The sequence below is a fragment of the Syngnathus floridae genome, chromosome 17 (genome assembly GCF_059516105.1).
Source record: "Syngnathus floridae isolate MCC-2025c chromosome 17, RoL_Sflo_1.0, whole genome shotgun sequence".
NCBI classification, from domain to species: domain Eukaryota; kingdom Metazoa; phylum Chordata; class Actinopteri; order Syngnathiformes; family Syngnathidae; genus Syngnathus; species Syngnathus floridae.
This window is the reverse complement of record NC_142429.1, coordinates 5,397,703-5,418,994: the sequence shown is the minus strand read 5'-3', so window position 1 is coordinate 5,418,994 and position 21,292 is coordinate 5,397,703. Positions and strand designations below refer to the sequence as shown.

The 21,292-nt window shown below is 48.8% G+C and overlaps 5 protein-coding genes across 10 annotated transcripts; 4 read left to right on the top strand and 1 right to left on the bottom strand.

The window, feature by feature from the left end:
* Nucleotides 1-104: 104 nt before the first annotated feature.
* cdipt (CDP-diacylglycerol--inositol 3-phosphatidyltransferase (phosphatidylinositol synthase)) lies at nucleotides 105-2,834 on the top strand. The gene is made up of 6 exons (XM_088357762.1): nucleotides 105-303; nucleotides 939-1,073; nucleotides 1,175-1,328; nucleotides 1,407-1,488; nucleotides 1,620-1,701; nucleotides 1,807-2,834. Exons 1-6 carry the CDS (start codon nucleotides 261-263, stop codon nucleotides 1,950-1,952), a joined length of 642 nt encoding a protein of 213 aa, XP_088213888.1. The 5' UTR covers nucleotides 105-260; the 3' UTR covers nucleotides 1,953-2,834.
* Nucleotides 2,835-2,859: 25 nt separating this feature from the next.
* maza (MYC-associated zinc finger protein a (purine-binding transcription factor)) lies at nucleotides 2,860-6,733 on the top strand. Its single transcript, XM_088357744.1, has 7 exons — nucleotides 2,860-3,650; nucleotides 4,070-4,220; nucleotides 4,300-4,667; nucleotides 4,731-5,008; nucleotides 5,107-5,170; nucleotides 5,230-5,401; nucleotides 5,487-6,733. The coding sequence occupies exons 1-7, from the start codon at nucleotides 3,618-3,620 to the stop codon at nucleotides 5,777-5,779; spliced, it is 1,359 nt and encodes a 452-aa protein (XP_088213870.1). The 5' UTR covers nucleotides 2,860-3,617; the 3' UTR covers nucleotides 5,780-6,733.
* A 99-nt stretch (nucleotides 6,734-6,832) lies between these two features.
* nlk1 (nemo-like kinase, type 1) lies at nucleotides 6,833-12,849 on the top strand. The gene is made up of 11 exons (XM_088357743.1): nucleotides 6,833-8,340; nucleotides 8,559-8,688; nucleotides 8,761-8,816; nucleotides 8,938-9,044; nucleotides 9,113-9,198; nucleotides 9,372-9,581; nucleotides 9,668-9,769; nucleotides 9,863-9,949; nucleotides 10,021-10,219; nucleotides 10,377-10,470; nucleotides 10,988-12,849. The coding sequence occupies exons 1-11, from the start codon at nucleotides 8,030-8,032 to the stop codon at nucleotides 11,034-11,036; spliced, it is 1,431 nt and encodes a 476-aa protein (XP_088213869.1). The 5' UTR covers nucleotides 6,833-8,029; the 3' UTR covers nucleotides 11,037-12,849.
* A 52-nt stretch (nucleotides 12,850-12,901) lies between these two features.
* On the top strand, nucleotides 12,902-15,760 carry LOC148383865 (ceramide synthase-like). Of its 4 annotated transcripts, XM_088357758.1 has the most exons (8): nucleotides 12,902-12,938; nucleotides 13,055-13,216; nucleotides 13,442-13,528; nucleotides 13,832-14,048; nucleotides 14,120-14,215; nucleotides 14,307-14,416; nucleotides 14,739-14,904; nucleotides 15,330-15,760. In XM_088357758.1, exons 2-7 carry the CDS (start codon nucleotides 13,098-13,100, stop codon nucleotides 14,890-14,892), a joined length of 783 nt encoding a protein of 260 aa, XP_088213884.1. In that variant the 5' UTR covers nucleotides 12,902-12,938; nucleotides 13,055-13,097; the 3' UTR covers nucleotides 14,893-14,904; nucleotides 15,330-15,760. The 4 variants fall into 4 exon arrangements, with proteins under 4 accessions (XP_088213884.1, XP_088213883.1, XP_088213885.1 ...); XM_088357757.1 differs by lacking the exon at nucleotides 12,902-12,938 and having other exon boundaries at nucleotides 12,959-13,216; XM_088357761.1 differs by lacking the exon at nucleotides 12,902-12,938 and having other exon boundaries at nucleotides 13,155-13,216; nucleotides 13,638-14,048.
* amdhd2 (amidohydrolase domain containing 2) lies at nucleotides 14,480-18,314 on the bottom strand. Of its 3 annotated transcripts, none has more exons than XM_088357745.1 (11): nucleotides 18,176-18,314; nucleotides 17,647-17,738; nucleotides 17,032-17,168; nucleotides 16,813-16,952; nucleotides 16,679-16,733; nucleotides 16,296-16,603; nucleotides 16,080-16,224; nucleotides 15,883-15,990; nucleotides 15,541-15,609; nucleotides 15,339-15,440; nucleotides 14,480-15,173 (listed from the first exon to the last, which is right to left on the bottom strand). In XM_088357745.1, exons 2-11 carry the CDS (start codon nucleotides 17,727-17,729, stop codon nucleotides 15,073-15,075), a joined length of 1,248 nt encoding a protein of 415 aa, XP_088213871.1. In that variant the 5' UTR covers nucleotides 17,730-17,738; nucleotides 18,176-18,314; the 3' UTR covers nucleotides 14,480-15,072. The 3 variants fall into 3 exon arrangements, with proteins under 3 accessions (XP_088213871.1, XP_088213873.1, XP_088213872.1); XM_088357747.1 differs by having other exon boundaries at nucleotides 17,074-17,168; XM_088357746.1 differs by having other exon boundaries at nucleotides 18,243-18,306.
* Between the last annotated feature and the right edge of the window lie 2,978 nt (nucleotides 18,315-21,292).

The window sequence follows — 21,292 nt, the reverse complement described above, 5'->3', positions numbered from 1 at the left end:
CTTCTCACAAAAATGAGTGTCTGCTAAAAATTTCCAGTGAAAACATGAGTCGCTAAAAAGAATCGTTTATCGTGTGTTTCGTTAGGTCCCGTGTTTTAGTGAAACGCAAACATACCGGAAATGACTGTCTTGTTTGAAGACTTGAGCGGTAGCTTGACGACAAGGAAGTCTTCAGTGAGCTTCTTTCCACGATTTAGCCACAACAATCTAAAAAAACAAGACAAAACACTTTTACATCTCGGCGACTTCCAAACGCAAAGATGACACAAGAAAATATTTTCCTCTTCGTTCCTAATCTGATCGGTGAGTTTGTGACGCGGAACACCGGAGGGAAGAAGCTAAGCTACCTGCTGCCAATTGCTACTAAATGGCAAATGAATATCACAAAACATTTTGCAAACGTCACAATTTTATTTGAATGATTAGTGATCTGCTTCATATACCCCTCCTACCCCTGTTGGGTAGGATTATTGATCTATGATCTTTAGACACATTAAAATTAAACATACATTAAAACCACTACAATACGTATCTTCCAAGGTGAAACCTAAGTTAAATGTTCTCTTCCGCATGTCATCTTATGATGTCACTTTTAAAGATGTCAAGCAACATTTCTCATCAACGTATTCCGACAACAATAACAAAAAAATACCTTCTCTGATTTCAGCCTCTCAACTGTAAACCTCTGATTTCTGTAGCTGTTCATGAAAGCAGACCGATTGTCTTTGTGGTGAATCAAAACGTTTTCAAACATCTGTTTTCACCTTGAAAAACAGCGATCAACACTTTGGTCTTTTATCTGTCCACGATTTGATCAAACCAGGAACAGAATCATAATCCATTTATGTTTGTGCATTTTCAGCGCTGTCAGACAAGTTCTGCTGTTTGCTTTCATTTCTTGATCATGTTGAGAAATGTGTTGTTTTGCTTGCATGCAGGTTACGCCCGCATTGTACTGGCGCTGGTGTCCTTCCTCCTGATGCCCTGCTGCCCGATTCCCGCCGCTTTCTGCTATATGCTCAGTGGTCTGCTGGACGCCTTTGACGGCCATGCCGCGCGGGCCCTCAACCAATGTACGTGCATTTGAGTTTATTGCTCCGGATGATTTCTTTTTTTAATTTGTTTAACTAATTTGATGATAATGACGAGGAGCGCGCGTGTGTGTGTTTGGCAGCGACACAGTTCGGCGCCATGTTGGACATGCTGACGGACCGCTGCGCCACCATGTGCCTACTGGTCAACCTGGCACTACTCTACCCATCCTACGCGTTCCTCTTCCAGCTCAGCATGTGCTTGGACATCGCCAGCCACTGGCTGCACCTGCACAGGTTCCACGCTTCCTGTGGGACGGCCCCGCCCCTTCCCGCCTGCCGCGCTCGCTAACCATGCGTTGTACGTGTGTGCAGCTCGACAGTCAAGGGCTCGGCCAGTCACAAGAGCATCGACCTGTCTGGAAACCCTCTGCTGCGCATCTACTACACTAACAAGGTCACAGTTGCCACTTGGCACATAACACTTGGCACATTTTTTGTGTGTCCTCTACCGCCAACCATATTTTCAGAGAAGAGGTCAAGCGTGCGTGCTTGGAGCACTGACAAGTGTTGTGTATGTGTGTGCAGGTGGTTCTGTTCTTCATGTGCATGGGCAATGAGCTTTTCTTCTGCCTGCTCTACATTCTTCATCACCTGCAAGAACCCAGTGGTAACTTCCACACACAATTTTTATACTTTTGTAAAATGTTTTTCTGTGGATGCCCTGAGATATCCCTGTCTGTTTTAAAACCAATGTTGCTGGTGTGTTTTTCAGCACTAGTGTACTTCGCTCTTGTAGCGAGCGGCGTGGTGTGCGTGATGAAGTCCTGCATCAGCGCAGTGCACCTGGTGACAGCCTCTCAGAACATGGCCGCTTTGGACGCTGCCCAGCGCGCTGCCGCCGCCAGGAAGTCGCAGTGAGAGGGTCCACCACATGGTCGTCTTTTGCGATTCGGGGCTTATTTGACCAAAATTTGTCAGATTGTCATTAGATCATGTGGACACATTTGACATTTCTTCACAGTGTTTTGTTTTTGTGGTCACATGGAGGCAGCTGACCAAAAACAAACTTGGATCTTTTTAGTGGTTTTAGAAGCAATGGCTATCTAGACAAAAACAGTGGAGCAACACATGTAGACAGACGGTATAAGAATATGCACAAGCATATATTCTTTATCCTCTGTGAAGACCAAACTCAACACATCTTACTGAGCTCTGACCGTCTCAGTGTTTGTCTGTGTATTATACTACCCCCAGGTGGCCATGACGCATACTGTTGAAGGAAAACGTCATGAAAATGTGACAAAACTATTGGATAGATTATTATGTTTTAAACCTTATCATTACTGTCTGTTTTTATGAAGTCTGATATTTTAGAGTGCTACTTTTTTTATTTATGGGGCAGGGTGCTTGAACGGATTCGTTTGCGTCCATTATATCTTTACTATGTCTGGGGCTGCATAGTTGCAGGTGCTTTCACGTGTGCTGTTTTTTTTTGTTTTTTTTTTTCTTCACTCAACTTTTGAATTTAACTCAACTCGTCTCAAGTTCAATTGAACAGGAGAAATCTGCAATCGCTTGCTTGTGTCTGATCACGTGAAAAACGCACATTTTCTCGTGCGGAGGTTTTTGTGTAATGAAATATAAGCAACGTGTAGAATTTGTTGTTATTATTATTAAACACTTGTTTGTTTACTGCTGTAAATGCATTTCGGACAACTTGTATTTCTGCCTCTTTTTTTTTTTTTTTTGCTCCTGGGTGGTTTTAAAAAGTATTAAATAAAAGCAAGGACGCAGCATTGAGACTTGTGTGGATGATGTTTGGATCACGTGATGCGTGATTTAAGTCGACAGACACAAAACGGCAGCGGCTGGTGGGAGCAGGAGTGCAGATGCGGCGGCCAGGGGTGTCGTGGTTTTGCCTCTGCCGAATGTCGGCCTTTATTCGTCAAGAGACGACAAGACAACCGTGAGGCAGTACTTTCCCTTTAATGCACAAACGACGCAGCGGGACAAGACGACATTTAAAAAAAAGGGAAAGGAGGAAGGACAGCGAGGGAGGGAGGGAGAGGAAAAAAAGAGAAAAGATGTCACCCCGTCCATTCAAACACCGAGGCGGAGCCAGGGACGGCGGCCGATCGGCAGCGTCCTAGTCGGGGGAGGAGCACTACGCGAGGCTGAGGCTTGGATCCCGCGCAAAGGCCTCATCTGGAGCTATCGCGAATAAATGTTTGCCAGCGTTTCCATCATTTGTGATCATCTTCATCTTCCTCATCATCACTTCGTCGCTACTTTGCATGCAACATTTTAGGACAGTAGACATACACAAATTGCACAAAAGGTACAATTGGAGCTGGAAAGACATCCTGCGGTTTTTTTGCGCATCTAAATGCATCTGGTTTGTGGCAAAATAGTCCTGAAGGAACAGGAAGTGCGATTTTGGCAAACGCCGTCCAGTGGTGCACGATTGTTTTGACAATCTGTCATTTTTGAGCGACTGAGCAGCGAGCGTGCGTTTGTTGGTTTGCTCCCCGGCCGACGGAGCTTCCAGGCGGCCTGCCGCTTGCTGACTGACCGTTGAGCAGCATGGACACTTCGTGGAGCAATTTCCTCTTTCAGGTGAGAGACAAGCGCTTTGTTTCACTTTACACTTGAGAGGGGGGGGGGTCACACGTGGGTCAGGGTTTGACCCCACCCCCAGCCGCCCTCTGCATCCAGGTATCAGGAGGGTGGGGGGGGGGGGTAGTAAACCTCTTACGAAGTGCACAACATAACATGTATTTATGTGCATTGTAGTGCAGAGCTAACCACCTGAAAATAAAGGTTTACATGGAGTTCAGACAGCAAATTGTTCTAAACATTATGCACTCTGCAAATCACTTCATGGTGGATATTTTAAGTTTTACATTAAAATGTGTCAAGTTACTTAAATATACTACTTTTCGATGATCGTGTCTGAAAATAAAGAAGGCCAAGTGTTGTTGATTAAATATTGCACCTCTACATCTGTCAATTTGTCTGCTTCCACTTGGTGACAGACGACGTCAACTCCAGGCCAGCAGGAGGCGCCCCTGCAGGCGGAGCTCCTCCCCGAGCTGAGCGGCTCCGCCCAAAGTCCGTTGGCCGAGCACCTGGTGGCGCCGCCGTCCACCGTGGACACGGCCGCCCTCAGCGAGGAGCCACTTCCTGGTGAGGGCCTCAGAGTCAGTCAGTTAGCTAAATGCTAACATGTAATGCTGAATGTAATGTTAACGCCCCCTCCCTACAGTGAAAACCACGCCGCCCAAAGCGCCGCGCCCCGCCCACATCTGCGCCACTTGTAACAAGGAGTTCAAGAACAGCTACAACCTGCGGCGCCATCAGTCGGTGCACACGGGCATCAAGATGAAGGATCGCGCTGCCCGTGAAAAGGATGAGGCTGCCAAAGCGCCCCCCAAGCAGAGCATCCCCCTCTCGCTCCTTCAGCTCGCCCTGCCAACGGAGACCACCGCTCCCGATGCCTCGGACGCCCTCCCTCGACCGGGCCAGCAGGTGACAGTGTCTGTCGCCCCGGTGACTGTCGCCATGGCGATGCAGCCGCCACCACAGCCCATCCCGTCGACGGCGCTGCTGGTGGTGGGAGCCGCCGCTGAGCAGGTGAGGATTTGATAAGTTTGAGGTGTGAAATACAGAAGTCAACTTTTGACTTTTGCCCGGCAGAATCCCAGACCGGCCACCGCCGCCGCACCCGCCAATTCCGGCGTCGCCGCCAACCAAGTGCGAAAGAACCATGCGTGCGAAGCGTGCGGCAAGGCCTTCCGCGACGTCTACCACCTGAACCGCCACCGGCTGTCGCACTCGGACGAGAAGCCATACTCGTGTCCGGTCTGCCAGCAGCGCTTCAAGAGGAAAGACCGCATGAGCTACCACGTGCGCTCGCACCAAGGCGGCGTGGAGAAGCCTTACGTTTGCCCGCACTGCGCCAAGGCCTTCTCGCGGTACGCCGCTTCCGGCCTTGGATCTCACCTTCAGATTGGCTGAGATGGGCCGCAGTCGTCCTCCTGGCCTGACCATTCACGCAGTTGTTTTCTTCCAGGCCGGACCACCTCAACAGTCATGTGCGTCAGGTGCATTCCACTGAGAGACCCTTCAAGTGCACGGTAACAACCCACCGCCGCCACCCGACTCGATCCCTTCGTCACCTTGTGATCGCCCGCAGACGTGCACATCCGCGTTCGCCACGCGGGACCGCCTGCGGGCGCACCTGATTCGCCACGAGGAGAAGGTGCCTTGTCACATTTGTGGGAAGCTCCTGTCAGCGGCATACATCACCGACCACATGAGAGTCCACAACCAATCGCAACACCACGCCTGCCACCTTTGCAACCGCAGTAAGAACACACATGCAAGATAATTTTGCAGTAGAAATGACGAGTCACCTGGTGGCTCTGACGGCGTGCCGCTTGTGCTTTTCAGGCTTTACCACGCTGACGTACTTGCGGGTCCACGCGCAGAAGCACCACGGCCAGGAATGGAAGGAAAGCGGTGGTGGCTTCGGCGGCACGGGGCCTGGCGGGGTGCTGCTGTGCCAACTATGCGGCGTGCAGTGCAAGACCACCACCCAGCTGCAGGGCCACATGGGCACGCACGCCAGCCAGGCCGAGCCTGACCCGGCCGGCCCAGCGGGCGATGCCCCACCCGACGGGGGCGGCGCCGTGGGCCTGCTGGTGACTGACTGCTCCAGCATCAGCGCGCAGACGCACAGCTAGCACACGCGGGGCAGCTTTTGAGGAACTTATGATATCACGATGACATCTCCATGATGTCATCATAACAAACTGTTGGGAACTTGAAGTCTGAGTGCCATGAGGCCAAGAACTCTTTGAGAGTCTTGAGAATCAGGATTATTATACTATAATATTTGAGTCAACAGTAATGCAGCAAGACACTACACAAAGCTCGTCAACTCACTTCAACATTGTTGCCCGGCAACAAGATGCTGTCAACTTCATTGTTCCTTGGGACCAAGATGTCTTGGCCTCATTGTGCTTGGCTGAGTGGGATGGAGGTGGGGGGCTTTTGATGACATCTTTACATTACATCAAAATCTGCCGCCAACGCGCAGCCAGGAAGACTGAGGCAATGAAGGCGGTTAAAATGACTCTCCAGACTTTGTACAAACTCCAGTTTTTAATCCTTAAAACATTCCATGAATTGTCATGTATGTGTGTGTGATGCGACTGAGATTCTTCAGTGACGCCTGCATGTGTGTGGTTAGCGTGCGTGCGTGCACTTTTTGTATACCGTTGAATGTGCTCAATGATGAATTTCATGTGTACTGTACTTTGTAGCCCCCCCAAACCTGCAGTGGTGCAGCGATGATGGAAGTACATCTGTGCCATCCCACTTTCAATTGAAAATTTTCACATGGAATTTGCTTGTAATCTCCAGACATTCTATTTAAAAAGCTCAAGAATCCAAGGTAAAAAAAAAAATTGCATGTACAAAATGTCTCTATGCTGTTAATCTCCCCAAAACTTCTAAAAATTAATTTAAAATGTCAAGAAAATTAAACATTTTCAAAAATTCGAATACAGAAAAACAATTTTACACTGAAATGGGAACTCAAATGGCTCGGATGTCCTTCCATCTAGAACTGTAATCCTTTTCCGTGCTCGTGAATATTGATGATCTTTTGAGTGTATTAAATGCACTAAAGTGAACTTTGTGCGTCGTTCTTGTGCTAAGCTAACGTTAGCATCGCTCTCGCCCGTGCACCTGACCGACTGCAGGCGCCTCCCCCTCCCCCCTCTCGGGTTCCTCATCATCATCATCGTCGTCGTCGTCGCTCGCCAGCTATCAGCGGGCTGGAGCAACGGAGAACCAGGCTTACGCAGACTGTTGCCGCCTTGACTCGTTTTCTTCACTTGACGGAGCTTTTGGGATAAATTGTCCGACAATTTGGAGGCCCTTTCTCGTCTGGACGCTCCTTCCAATGCCGAGCTTGGAGAAGCTAGCCGGGCTAGCTTCTCTCTCGGCTATCAGCATCACCGTTTGCAAACTCTTCTTTTAGTCGCCTTTTCGACCCCGTCCAACTCTTGACGTGTGTTGTCGCGTCTGCGTTGAGCGGCCCTTCGTGTGCGCGCAGAGTTGACAGCAACTTGTTCGGGGTTGGCGTGTTATTATTTTATTATTTTTTTGCCGAGTATGTAGGTCAGTGTCGCCGAGAGATGTGGGTCATCGCCGCTTAGTCCAGCAACTGCATAGCAACACGGCTAATTGCTAACTCAGAGCTTGTTTTTTGTTATTGTTTTTATTTTTGAGGTAGCTGATTAGAACCCAGCTAATTGTTAGCTCATTGGGAGCACGGCTATCTGCTAACATAGTTTTGTTTTCATATATTGTGTATTTTTCTTAGCTCACAGCAACCCAGCTAAATGTTAGCTTCTTAGCAAAACGGCTAACAGTTAACTTAGTTACGCGGTGCTAGCAGAGTTTTACATCTTTTTTTGCTTAAATAGAAACTCGGCTAAATGTTAACTCGTTAGCAACTCGGATAAGTAATCCGTAATAGTTTAAAGGCTTTTTTCTAGCTCATAGGAACTTAGTTAAATGTAATTTCCTTTGCAATATGGGTAACTTGGCTAGTCTGTATTTTGTTTTTGCTGTTATCTCATAGTAACCCAGCAAGTGTTAGCTTCTTATTTACACAGCTACCTCCCTGAGTAACTCAGCATATAGACTATTATTTCATGCCAATTTAAAATTCTACATTCTCCTATTTTGACTCTGATGTTCAGTGCTAGCAGAGTTGAGCTCACGTGGCTTCCGTTGATCAAAGAGTTCGTTTTAAAAGACATCAAACACACTGCTCGATTTTTAGTGTGATTTAATGTAAGCCGTGTCCTCAGTGGCGCCTTGGCGGAGGTCGTGGGTCATGTGAAGTTTGCAGCTGCGATCCCTCCGCGTCTAGCCAGCCAGCAGGAGGCGCAAGAGGAGGCATAGGGGAAGCCCTAAGGATGGCCTTCCACGGCGCAGGCCGCCAGACGCTTTGTGGTGACCTGTTTTCTGGCTCCGACTTGGCCCACAAGTACTTCTACGTTAACTCGTCTTGCGGTGCCCCCTCGGCCGCTCTCAGCGCCACACCGTGTGTCAGCGGGCCTCCCGCTGTTCCAGCAGGGACACCCCGGCACCCAACCGCCCTGGGGGGCGGCGCTGGCGGGGGGGCCGCTGTGCCACAGCCGTACAGCAACCCGGCCAGCGAAGTGCCCAGCCCGGCCGAGATGGAGCCCGATCGGCCCATCGGATACGGAGCCTTTGGTGTGGTCTGGTAAGGAGGCGTGGCTTCAGACAGACACGATTGAGTCCATTTTCACAGACACTGCTTGCATGTTTGCATGCTTACCTTTTGAAGGGCTGTTTTATTGACTAACTATGGTAATCGTCATTTCTGGCCACTCCTGATTAGCAACAAATGAACTTAGTGGTTGTAACACAGCTGCAGTGGCTTGTTTACATTCAGCCAGTCTGAGGGTTGTGGTGTGGCAGGTCAGTGACGGACCCTCGAGACGGCCGGAAAGTGGCGCTGAAGAAGATGCCCAACGTCTTCCAGAACCTGGTGTCGTGCAAGCGCGTCTTCCGAGAGCTGCGCATGCTGTGCTTTTTCAAACATGATAACGTAAGGCATGCTCTTGCTTTTGTAACGATGACATCGCACATGACCTCACCGGTGGTCACGGTTGTGTTTCAGGTGCTGTCGGCCTTGGATATTTTACAGCCGCCGCAGATCGACTGTTTTGAGGAGATGTATCCTTTTTCACGCTCCTCCTTCACTCATCACATTGAAAGGTTACATTTTAGGTGAACTTGGGTCATAGGTCATTTTGCCTCGTTAGTGAGTCTTGTTAGGCCTTGACAGGAAGCACAGCTATGTGATCACAGAACTGATGCAGAGTGACCTTCACAAGGTCATCGTGTCCCCTCAGCCGCTCACCAGCGACCACATCAAGGTCTTCCTCTACCAGATCCTGCGAGGTGAGTGCCTGTTAGACCCCTTTGGCCTTTGTTGTGGCCTTTGGCTGATGTGCGGCTGCTGTGCGCAGGCCTCAAGTATCTCCACTCTGCCGGCATTCTGCATCGCGACATCAAACCCGGGAATCTCCTGGTCAACAGTAACTGCCTGCTCAAGGTCCGTCGGTCGCTTGTGTCAATGAAATTTACAGAATGGAGGAATGATTCAGTCAGTCCCAAAATCCCAAGAATCTCAAAGGGTGTCACAAAGATTTGTAAAGCTACGACTGTATTGTGAATCATCCAACTCCCGTGACTCAGAGGCCCGTTTCTTCATCTTGGTTTCATCAGATTTGCGACTTTGGTCTGGCACGCGTAGAGGAGCCGGACCCGTCACGTCACATGACCCAGGAAGTGGTGACGCAGTACTACCGAGCCCCCGAGGTGCTGATGGGCTGCCGCCATTACGGTTCGGCCATCGACGTGTGGTCGGTGGGGTGCATCTTTGCCGAGCTGCTGGGCCGCCGCATCCTCTTTCAGGCACAGAGTCCCATCCAGCAGGTGAGCGCCCACAATTGGAATGTCACAATCATGTTGGACCCTATCACAACTCAAAGCTTGCTTTGATAACGTGTGTAACTCTTCAGCTGGACCTGATTACGGACCTGCTGGGAACGCCGCCTCTGTCTGCCCTGGCGTCAGCCTGCGAGGGCGCCCGGGCTCATATCCTGCGCGGCCCGCATAAACCCGTATGTCACCTTTACACCCCCCCACCTAGTGCTCTCACATTTTGTCATCTTTATTATTGATCAGCTGATAACGGTACGTGTGTGCCTTTTCAGCCGTCGCTGTCGGTGTTGTACATGTTATCAGACGGCGCCACCCACGAGGCGGTGCACCTCCTGTGTCGTATGCTGGTTTTTGATCCGGTAAATTGAGGAAGTCCGCGTCTTGTCGGTCGGTCACGTTATGGCCGCCGTTGACCCCAATGTTCCGACAGGCTAAGCGGATCTCCGGCGGCGACGCGCTGTCACACCCGTACCTGGACGAGGGCCGCCTGCGCTACCACACGTGTATGTGCCAGTGCTGCTACTCGGTGCCCAGCGGGCGCGTCTACACCCGAGACTTCGAACCGGCCGCTGAGCGGCCCTTCAGCCACAGCTATGAGAGCAGCCTGCTGTCCGTGTGGCAAGGCAAAGGTACCACACCCCTCCTGCCCCCCCCTCCAATTGGTCACATGCAGTTTGGCTTTCACTTGTTAGAAATATTGTCCTTGTTGAAACCCAAGCAGCCGCTTGGAAAAGGTCCAAAAAATAGTCGATTTTTCCAAGCGGTTTTGCTGCTTGTCCTCCTCAGAACTGATCCATCGCTTTGTCACGGAGCACCAGCAAGGCAAGCGAGTCCCGTTGTGCATCAACCCTCAGAGCGCCGCCTTCAAGACCTTCATCAGGTCAGCACTGCACCCATGTATCATCATCACATTCTTCAAAAGGGCTGCAATCAACCATTTTACAATCATTGGTGCGGGTTCGATTCCACCTCCGGCCCTCCCTGTGTGGAGTTTGCATGTTCTCCCCGCGCCCGTGTGGGTTTTCTCCGGGGACACTCCGGTTTCCTCCCACATTCCAAAAACATGCTTGGTAGGCCGATTGAAGACTCCAAATTGTCCCTAGGTGTGAGTGTGAGTGCGATTGGTTGTCTGTCTCTGTGTGCCCTGCGATTGGCTGGCAACCAGTTCAGGGTGTCCCCCGCCTACTGCCCGATGACGGCTGGGATAGGCTCCAGCACGCCCGCGACCCCCGTGGGGACTAAGCGGTTCAGAAAATGGATGGATGGATGGTTCATCAATGCTCTCTTTCCAAACATGAATTTATTATGAGTTACTGTTTTAGTCGGCAAATATGTCAGTCATTGTTTTCCAACATCAATGTGACCGCCCGTCTAACCTGCAGCTTTGTGGTCCTCAGGTCCACCGCCTGGCACTCGTCCAAGGTGTCCCGCAAGGAGGAGAGATGAGCGGCCTTTCCTTCCTCTTACTCTTCCTCCTCCTCCTCCTCTTCGCTGCCTCAACCAACCTTGATGTCCACTTTCCCTGCACGTGAACAAAAGCGAGTGGCGGCGACAGGCTCCGCCCACTGCGGCGGCTCCCCGCGTGCTGAGGACAGGAAAAAAATAGCTACTGCTGCTGAAAAGGAAAAAAAGGTTTTGTGAGTAGAAATGTTGATTTTTGTTGGCTTTAGCATTCCACACGCTCCATGTAGCAGGGTGTCGTGTAGCGCCCCCCTCCTCGGTGTTCACACACTCCTCACGCTCGGCAGCAGAGCATGCTGGGAAACCGTTGGACTTTCATTCCTCTTATGTCTTTTGTTTTTAGGACAGGAAGTGCAATGTGTGTTCACACAACTGATGTGTGTGTGTGTTATAAGTTATTGCGTAAGAATTGGCCGCCATGATGGCGCCTGAACGTGACGACCCCCCCACAGCCATCACGACGGCACCATTCCTCCCAACCAAAACCGTGTGTATAAAAGAATGCGACAAAATTAAAGTGTCAGGTTGTTTTCGGGGTAAGAAAAGATGGACAGTAACCCCTCTTTGTAGCTCCCCAGACTCGATATGTAATTCTAAAAATGTTGTGGCCAATATATTTGTAAGGTGTGCATGAAATGCTAAATTGTGGCCACAAAAAGTGAAGAAAGATAGACTCTGATGAAGGCGGAAGAAACCGCCGAAACATGTCAGGTAATGCACCTAAAATAATTTGTTTGATATAAAAGAAACCAGTGAAGTGAAGATAGACTCAACTCTGACTACCACGTACCGATTTTGTGACCACAATATAATCATTCGTGGTCATAACGCGGGCATAACAAAATACTCAACTGTGGTCACAAAGCAAATGGAGTGTACCATTGCAAGAAACTGCAACTTGACTTTTCTGCAGAAGGTTGCTTAATATGCAACAAATGACATACAGTGGGGGAGAAAAAAGTATTTAGTCAGCCACCAATTGTGCAAGTTATCCGACTTGAAACATGAGAGATTCCTGTAATTTTCATCATAGGTACACTTCAACTATGAGAGACAAAATTTTAAGAAAAAATCCAGAAAATCACATTGTCTGATTTTTAAAAAATTTATTTGCAGATTATGGTGGAAAATATGTTTTTATTTGTTACTTTGGTCCTAGCTCTCTGCAGGTCATTCACTCGGTCCTTCCGTGTTTTTCTGGGATTTTTGTTCACGGTTCTTGTGATCAATTTGACCCCACGGGGTGAGATCTTGCGTGGAGCCCCAGATCGAGGCTATTATTGACCAAATGCTTATTTTCCACCATAATTTGCAAATAAATTCTTTAAAAATCAGACAATGTGATTTTCTTTTCAATTTTTGTCTCTCATCATTGAAGTATACCTATGATGAAAATTACAGCCATCTCTCATCTTTCAGATGGGAGAACTTGCACAATTGGTGGCTGACTAAATACTTTTTTGCCCCACTGTATTTGTGGCCACAAGTTAGCATGTTAGATTAATTTGATGGCCACCATCTCTTTAGTCTCCCCCTCCCCCAAATCATGTGTGTGGCTGCGTATCTTTTGAAGTCATTCTTAAGTGTATTTTTAACTGGTTAGCATTAGTTTGTTTGAGGAACTTGGTGGAACTTTTTTGGACTTCGCCGCTCGGCTCTCACGGTTGTTTACTGGTATTGATTCAGTATGGCGCTCATGTTTGAAGTGTTTTAGCTGACTTGTTTTCCCCGTTTTTTGACAAATACTTGAAGTTAACGTAGAGAGTGATGATCAATAAAAATGACACTGGACAGACAACGTTTGACTTTTTCTTTGAGCAACCAACAAGTACTACTTGGAGCTTGGAAGAGTCAACAAATCCTCAAGTTGAGAGCTGGTTGGCCCGCGTGAGTTGCTTCATGCAAATCCATGCAAATGCAGCACTGATTTGTCACACGGACGGCAGCTCTCTGATTGGCTGAGTCGGATTACCCCCATCCCTCCCCCCCTGCGGTCTTGACAGGTGGTCACCCACAGACAGGCTCACCTGATCGCGACATGCAGACATGTGGGGCCTCATGGTCGCAGGGCTGCTTTTCTTCCCGGGAATTTTCCTGCTGTCAAGTTGTTCTCTGAGGATCCTGATGGGATGGAGCCAGGCTGACGCCGTCATCGTGTCAGCACGGTTAGAACACACACACACACACACGCATACAGGTGGCAAAATTACTCGCACTCTTAAGTACAGATAATCTGATCATGTGGTTTGAATCATAAAATGGAGTGAAGGTAAACTCATTGTTTTTAGACCAATCTCAGAGTCAGCCCACAATTCAATTTAATTAGTGATTAATGGGAAGGAGCAAACGATCACGAGTGATGACATCACGATCGCTCTTGTCGTCCTCAGTTCTGTGTCATCCGTCCAGGCCGTCATGGCAGTGGCGGCGGGATGCGTCATTGCCTCGGCGTGCCGGAGCGACCTCCTGCATGACAGGTGAGGGTGAAGGAGTGCGAAGTTGGTGAAACAGCATCGATGAGGGTGTAGCAGCATGAGGTTCTCGTCCGGCTACCCTCCTTCATACCACTGCTTGTGTTTGTTGCAGCCTCTGCTGGTGTAATCTCTGCCAATCTATTTGCGTCTCTTGCTAATCCCGGAGATTGCAGTGGAAAAGAGGCAGGGCCAGTTTGGTGCCTCCCCTTTGACCTCCCATGCGTTTGTTTGGCAAATAAGTTGGCGAGTGCATCGTGTGGCCGCCTTACAGTTGAAAGGCTCGAGTTCCAATCTGCGTTCCCTCAGGCACTGGTTGACGGACACCTACATCATGTTCGCCGCGCCCTACTTTGTCTACGACGTGTACGCCATGTTCCTGTGCGACTGGCACAGGCGGAGAGTCAAGGGTCACGAGGCCGATGGCGGTGCGCGGCAGGCGGCCATCTTGGGCTATGTGCGGCGAGAGTATTTGATGGTGTTGCATCACATCTTCATGGTGGTCTTCTGTTTGCCTGCCTCACTGGTAACTATGGCAACACACAAGCCCCGCCCCCTTAGTGCTGACATCATCAGCTCCCTGTGTGTGTGTGGCAGGTGTGGAGGCAGGGCAAAGGCGATTACTTCCAGGGTGTTTTGTTTCTTGCTGAGCTAAGCACCCCATTTGTGTGTCTCGCCAAAGTGCTCATACAGGTAAGCATGTGTGTGTGTGTGTGTGTGTGTGTGTGTGTGTGTGTGTGTGTGTGTGTGATGATTGACAGGCATCTTCTTGCGACGTTTGCAGTTGAAGCGCGCCGACACGCTGGCGTTTAAAGTGAACGGCGCACTGACGCTCTTGGTCTTCTTGGGTTGCCGTGTGGCACTCTTTCCGTATTTGTACCTGGTCTACAGCAGGTGAGGTCATCAACACACAACCAATCATTTGTCAGCGTCCCAAAAATAATAAAGCTCTTCAGGGATTGTCCCGGTTGAATTTTATTCAAAAACAAAAAAGAAAACAAATATGCCACCTTGTACAGTACATTGAAACTTACTTACTGACTTACCCTTAAAAAAAGTCTGCTTATCATAATACTCAGATATTCTTCATCCTCTGCGAAGAATGACTAATGTTACTGCAGCTTACTGAATCAGTAAGCATGACAGACACAGAAACAGGCACAAAGATTGATGAATGGTTTCAGCCCTATTATTGTCTACTTGTTTTGCTTCTCAGGTACGCGTCCATCCCCGTCCATCAGGCGGTCCTGGGGGCCCCGTGGCCATGCACCCTGGGGGCGGGGCTTCTTTGGCCCCTGCAGATCTACTGGTTCTGGTTGATGTGCCAGCGGGCGTGGCGCATCCTCGCAGCAAGTAAAACTCCACCATGAAGCGCCACTTGGGTGAGTTGACCCACAAACAATTTAGTTCACAAGTGGTTCATTACACGTCATCAGATAATTGCTTCAGAATTGGCCGCACAGGTGTCAGTCAAAATCGCAGAGGAAGGTTGGGGGGGCTAGAAAGGAAGACATTCCAGAATGCAATGCAAAGGATGTTTGTGTTGCTTTTCAAGTCTGTGGTTGTTCTTCTTCAGTGGTTTCCCTCCACACTTGCTGTCCGGAAATGAACGTGGCCTTCACATTGAGTTCATCATCCAGCAGCACAAAGTCTGCAAAGTAATTAGAAATCAAACATCAACAAAATAAAACTCAGAAACTCTTAAAAAAATTCTGAAGACCAATCTATAAATCAATTTCATATTTTTTCCAAAAATAATTTTTTTGCTGTGTTTTGCATGTTGACAACCTGAAAACGGACACAAAAGCAAAGTGACCTGCGTGCGATCCGAAGTCGAGAGTTCCTTTATGCTGGCTGATTCCCAAAAGTTGTGCGGGATGCAGCGAAGCCGCTTCCAAGGCGTCTTCCACACAGCAGCCTAAGCAACACACAACTTGGTCACCTTCCCTTCCTTCCTTCTTTCCTTCCTTCCTTCCCCCCTCCTCCCTTCATTCATGTCTGTGTGTGTGTTTGCTCACCGGTGGCGTGTCTGAAGTGTCTGACACACATGTCCATGGTGGCAATGCTGCCGCTCAGTGTCTGCGTGCCTGCAAGCCCAAGAACATCCAAAATAAAGTCAACAGGGCACCCAGAGACTCAAACACTTCAAGCGCTTTGGAAGTGGAAAGTTGTAGCTCAAGTGTTCTGCCAAACATTCCAGCAACATATTGACAAAGAGAAAAGCAAATCCAACAGTCATTTGACTTGTTTCTTGTTCGGTGTTTGTTCATCAAAAAACTAATTTTGATTAGTTGATTATAAAAACTGGTTGCCACAGAAATGGTTTGCAACTGTGTGGTGCCGTGGTTTCGAGTGCTCACCGGCCACATAGACGTGCAGGCCGCAGATCTCCACGTCCTGCTGGCCCAGCGTGTGGCGACCCGGCGGGAGGCCCATGGCCGCAATGGCGTCCGTCACCAGCACCAAACCTGCAAGCAAGACGCCAACTTGATCTCTTGCTCAGCAAACCAAAAAAATCTTGTCGAAATTCAACAAATGGTCGAGTATGTTCGCCGACCTTTGGGATGTGCGCGGTGGGCGATGCGCAGGGCGGCGGGGTGGGTGTGGATGCCATCGGCGATCATCCCGTAGTAAACGCTGCGTCCTGCCGGGATATGCTCGCTGGTCAGCAGGCCCACGATGCCCGGGTCCCGATGGTGGAACTGGACCGACACCACAAAAAGTTACTTTTGCAGGTCATCATTTTTATATAAATGGCACTTTGTGTACGTACGGGGAGCATGGCGTTGAAGAGGTGCGTGATGAAGGAGGCACCGTGGCCGACAGCCTCCTCGGCTTGCGTCAGGTTGGCCACCGAATGTCCCAGCGACACGGTCACGCCCCGCTGGCACAGCTCGCTCACTGCCCACCGGCTGCCCTCCAGCTCAGGAGCCAGCGTTACCATGGCAACGTTGTCCAGCGCGCCGTAAACCTCCGTCAGGTCGGCCATGGCGTCGTCACCGCACGAGAAACTGCGGAGGTAGCGCTCGGGGTGCGCGCCTTTCTTCTTGGCGCTGATGAAGGGGCCCTCGAGATGGACCCCTCCACAAAAAAAAAAAAAAAAAATCCATATGAACTCAAACTTCCTGGCGTCGCCAAACTAAAATGGGAGCTCACCGAGGACGCCTGCGCCGTGCGGACCGCCGTTCTGGATTTTGATCTGAGGCAGGACCTGAAAGGGGGGTCGGGGGTCATTATGACTGCCGGCTGATCGGCACTTGCCCATCCTGATTGTTGGCAGCCATCGTGACCTTGTGATAAATGTGGGGCGGCGACGTGACCAGGGTGGGGCAAAAGGATGTGACACCGTGTTCCAAAAGCTTCTGGGCCACCAAAGAGATCCCGGCGTCAATGTCGTCGGTGGCCTGCGAGAAGTCCACCCCGTAACCTCCTGCAGAGGTGAGCGCACGCCGCTGCCATCAGTCACACACACACGCTTGAGGACCAACGGCAAGACTCGTGGACGCCACCGTTGATCTGCACATCAATGAAGCCCGGCGCCACAATGGCACCTCCGCAGTCCACTTGCTCGTCGGCGTACGCCTGCTCATCGAAAAAGAGCTTCTCCGGATTCAGGATCTTCCCTTCGCGCACCCACAGGTCCTCACTACGCACACAAACACAAAGTTGGTGATGTTGAGCAGTAAGCCTAAAAGGCTAGAGACACAACATTGACTAATTTTCATTTTGTTTTATCAGTAAAAGACAAAATTTTGTTTTGAATGTTGGCCGCTCTTCCTGTCTCTTGGCCTTGCGGTCAAGCATGAGTGAAGACAGCTGTTGAGCAATTAGCAAGCATGGGGTGACGTCAAGAGATTTCTGACCCGTCAAATGAATGTAAACAGTTTTTTGAGTGCCTTTCCCAGTGAGGGGTGAGTTGCATTGTCATTTATTATTTAGTGTTCATTTATTGATTAAGTTTAAAGTCCTCCTGCTGCTACCGATGGACGTATCTGGTTGCTCGATTTGGGAAGCACGTTCAGTCCTATAATGGAGTCAACGTGCAGGCTGTGTTCATTTTTGCTGCCAAAAACTCAATGTCGCAAGTATTTGTGTTGACTTGCGTGCGTGCATGCAGCGGTCACCTCTGCAGCCGGTGGTCGCGGAGGATCCTGCAGTTGAGCAGCTGCGTGATGGGCGCCTCCGACACCGATTTGTTGGACGGCATCTCGGAGGTCTAAAAATATATATATTTACAGTACACACATAAATCATCACCTGGTCCTTCTTTAACTGTCAACTTTGATGACTAACGTATGGGAGTCTCGAGAGGACACATAAGCAGCTATCTTATCACGGAGACTTTGCCCCTTGGTGCTCTTCTTTTTCTTCGTGCACACCAAAGGCGTGCGATGAAATTGACAGATAAGCAACGAGCCAAAAGTGCTTCTTCAAAGTGGTCATTAGTGCTTTTAGTCGTTTAAAGACGTTTAAGGAAGACACGATTTATAGGCTTATTCAAGTGCTATTAATTCGACGGGGGCGCATAACGACCCCCAGAGTCGCCGGAGTCGGTCAACTTTGGTGTGATAAATACATACAAGCAAAAAGACTCGACTGCTTTCCTAAAAGTATTTTTGTGTGTTTTAACGGGATTTCTCCTTGACGCCTTACCCGACTTCCGCACTTATTCTTTTGAGTCCAAAGTTAACCACGGGATGACAAAAAATCAAATATTCACTTTTTGTCGTGCTTGTTTTTACTCCAGCGAGCTCGAAACAAGTCACATGAGTCGGAAACGGATGTGGTCACGTGACCAAAAACAAGTCAGCTGACAAACAATAATCGTTTTTATTTTGCGCGATTACAATTGAATATTGAGAAGTAAATATTTGGATTTTAAAGTAAATCGAATGGGAAAATAATGTAAAGGGTGTCCCTTCCCTAATCGGTGTGTTGAGTCGCTTCTCCGCGGGGTCCTAAGTCTGTGCTTCCACACTGTGGCAGAAGAGGGCGCCAGAGCGCAACAAGTTTAAACACGTTACAACTTGTAAAGACGAGAACGTTCGATGAGCGTTTGCAAATCGACATTTCCACCTTGCATACTTAAAAAAATGTTGATTCCTACAATAGTATTGTTTGATTTTTGGCTGTGTAAGAATTATAAAGAAATATCTTGACATAGTGCGCAAAAACCTCCATCGTTTACGCTCCTAATTATTGTATTTTTAAGTTTTCATTCATCAGTGCAGAGGTGTCAAACTCATTTTTATCGCGGGCCGCACCGTAGTGTCCTTCAGAGGGCTATTATGACAACTGCATTTAGTATAGGCTACACAACAAAGTGATGAATAACTAGTTTTGAAATCAGAGACTAGTAAAAACTGTTCAATCATTTAAAAAAATTGAGTGGTAATAAAAATTGCTAGCAATATCGCTATTGTTTTAAAAGTGAAGACAATTTGTAATTTTAGTATTGACACATAAAGTCGAAGGACAATTTGTCTTTGCGGGCCACCTAAAATGATGTGTTGGGCCATATCTGGCCCCCGGGACTTGAGTTTGACTCCTGTGACTTAGTGGATAAACAAAAGGTAAAAAAATACAACCCACCAACTACTTTAGATTGCAAAAGTTCCCCCAAAAAATCAGAGGGACCTTTGAGCATTTAGTCCGTATTCTAAACCGATGTGGCAAAAGTGCACACCACATCTACTAGTTGGGCCCTGTAATGTAAATAGTGAAGCAGTTTACGAGTAAAGTTTAAATGTAAGCCAAAATTTGCACTTGTAGTGGCAAAAAAAATAGTAAGAGTTGTCCCACTAGTGCACTGATTGTCTTCCTAGCGAATACAAAGTGCAAACTGATATCGACATGAGCCTTAAGATGGACTCAATGCTGATCTACTATGTTAGCATCGGCATGTGTAGCGTGGATGTAGCAGGACAGATGAGGATGTGCCTCCGACCCCCCATAGCCGCCTCCCCTCGCCCCATCTTCCCCCAAAAGACACACAGACACCCCCCGTCAGGCGTTCCTGAAAGTCAACAATAAAGTTGGTTTCCAGTAAGACAGATACCTTCGCTAGTGCTACTCATCGCCATGGAGATCCCAAGAAGCCGCAGACCACTGGTGGCCACCCATGCGGGGTACGGAGGAGGGAGGGGCCCACTGTGAGTGTAAATGCGACACGTAAGACAAGCACAATATTTTAGGTCTTTTCATTGACTCTTTTGTGGACGCTGACGTCAGACGTGTCCTCTTTTGTGTCGGCCATTCACAGCCGCTTAACCTCGTCTTGGCTCTCCGGCGGCCCCTCGGGGTCCCGATGACCCGATCCCCTAATCTGCTGCCGGGAAGGACGGGCTGAATGAACGCCGTTTTTGTTGCTTGTTGACTTGCAAAGCGCACGTGAGGTCACAAAACGTCGCTCGGATGGAGTGTCAGTCAACCGCTCTGACTTGGAAGGAATCTGGCAGACTACTTTTTCAGATTTTTATTTCTATAGCACAAAGCGCATAACTAGATCGTATTTTACACATGGCATATTTAGCACATACTTATATCATGTAAACATCATTTTGAGCAAAACCCCATGGCATATATTGTATCATGCAAAGCATGTATACACTAAGTCGAGACCAGATGCTTAAATACCAAGTTATACATCAACAACATGGCAAATTTCATGACCTCTGTGACCTTGTGTACTGGTAGCCTGAGTGAGCCAGAGGTCAAAATATGAGCCTCACTGGAGCATGGAGGACATTGAGCTTAAACCCACGAACACGCAGATAGAACACAAACTCTGCAAACAAAAAAGTGTATGAACAATTTATATCAGATTTATATTTTGATTTGAAACTACAAACTTTTGTCCCCTTCTATCTGGAATTCTTCCAGAAAATTCTAGAAGCTTTGGAAACTTCTGTTCGGAGGTGGGCGGGACTTGAACAGAAACAAGCATCCGTCCCACACCCCCACCCACCACTCATGTCCTGATTCTGCATTCCTCTCAGTTAATAAGTGTGTGTGCGTGTGTGTGCACGCGTGTGTGTGTGTGTGTAATATGATGATGTCAATGAGTATTTTTATGATGTCATTTTTTCCTCGCCATCTTGCATCCACCATCTCATTTGTCATCTATCTTCTACTCAGCAACTTGTTTGTTTGTGACTATGTAAGTGCGTTTGGATGTGTGTGTCATCTGGTTTTGGCCTTGTTGTGTTGCCCAGCGTTTGTTGGCTATTGTTGGTTTGCAAACTCACTGATGTCTAAAGACACACAAACACAGACAACCTAGAGGGCAGTGTTGCTTGCGTGTGTGTGCGTTGTTATCAGGCAGTGTCAGGGCACCTTGGCTGGCAGTTGTCTGATTTGTGATGTCAGATGGCGTCCATTTCTTATCCCGTGAGAAGCATTGGGGTGAACGAGTGAGCGGATGGCGAGCAGGAGGCAGACCAGGTCGTTTCCTCCGGGCAGCCTGCTGGCTTTTTAATACGTGATGAAATAACTTTAACATACCGATGTAATGATTGACCTGTCGAGGGGCGGGGCTTCGCTTATTAGCGTTTGAGTTAGCAGCATGGCACCCAATGTTCGTCGTTACCTCGCCACCCGTCGCACATCAAACTGTGTGTTCATGCGTGTGTTTGTGTATGCGTTTCTGCAGCACATGTGCTCCCGGCTGAAGTTTGCAAACTTTCACAGCAGCCGTGTCGTAAATCTGAGGCCCCGCCCCCGGTGACAGCCCAACCAGCCATTACCGCGGCAACAGGCCTTTGTGGGCCA

What these genes read in the sequence shown, in the direction of transcription:
- nlk1 (XM_088357743.1), top strand. Translation starts at nt 8,030, where the DNA reads ATGGCCTTCCACGGCGCAGGCCGCCAGACGCTTTGTGGTGACCTGTTT. An exon ending in ACAGTAACTGCCTGCTCAAG is followed by an intron (nt 9,199 to 9,371) that starts GTCCGTCGGTCG and finishes TGGTTTCATCAG; the next exon opens with ATTTGCGACTTTGGTCTGGC. An exon ending in GTATGCTGGTTTTTGATCCG is followed by an intron (nt 9,950 to 10,020) that starts GTAAATTGAGGA and finishes ATGTTCCGACAG; the next exon opens with GCTAAGCGGATCTCCGGCGG.
- maza (XM_088357744.1), top strand. Translation starts at nt 3,618, where the DNA reads ATGGACACTTCGTGGAGCAATTTCCTCTTTCAG. An exon ending in GGAGCAATTTCCTCTTTCAG is followed by an intron (nt 3,651 to 4,069) that starts GTGAGAGACAAG and finishes ACTTGGTGACAG; the next exon opens with ACGACGTCAACTCCAGGCCA. An exon ending in CTGCCACCTTTGCAACCGCA is followed by an intron (nt 5,402 to 5,486) that starts GTAAGAACACAC and finishes TGTGCTTTTCAG; the next exon opens with GCTTTACCACGCTGACGTAC.
- amdhd2 (XM_088357745.1), bottom strand. Translation starts at nt 17,729, where the DNA reads ATGCCGTCCAACAAATCGGTGTCGGAGGCGCCCATCACGCAGCTGCTC. An exon ending in TCTTCAACGCCATGCTCCCC is followed by an intron (nt 16,225 to 16,295) that starts GTACGTACACAA and finishes GTGTCGGTCCAG; the next exon opens with TTCCACCATCGGGACCCGGG. An exon ending in CCTGCACGTCTATGTGGCCG is followed by an intron (nt 15,610 to 15,882) that starts GTGAGCACTCGA and finishes TTGGGCTTGCAG; the next exon opens with GCACGCAGACACTGAGCGGC.
- LOC148383865 (XM_088357758.1), top strand. Translation starts at nt 13,098, where the DNA reads ATGTGGGGCCTCATGGTCGCAGGGCTGCTTTTCTTCCCGGGAATTTTC. An exon ending in GCCGTCATCGTGTCAGCACG is followed by an intron (nt 13,217 to 13,441) that starts GTTAGAACACAC and finishes TGTCGTCCTCAG; the next exon opens with TTCTGTGTCATCCGTCCAGG. An exon ending in TCGCCAAAGTGCTCATACAG is followed by an intron (nt 14,216 to 14,306) that starts GTAAGCATGTGT and finishes CGACGTTTGCAG; the next exon opens with TTGAAGCGCGCCGACACGCT.
- cdipt (XM_088357762.1), top strand. Translation starts at nt 261, where the DNA reads ATGACACAAGAAAATATTTTCCTCTTCGTTCCTAATCTGATCG. An exon ending in CTTCGTTCCTAATCTGATCG is followed by an intron (nt 304 to 938) that starts GTGAGTTTGTGA and finishes GCTTGCATGCAG; the next exon opens with GTTACGCCCGCATTGTACTG. An exon ending in TCACCTGCAAGAACCCAGTG is followed by an intron (nt 1,702 to 1,806) that starts GTAACTTCCACA and finishes TGTGTTTTTCAG; the next exon opens with CACTAGTGTACTTCGCTCTT.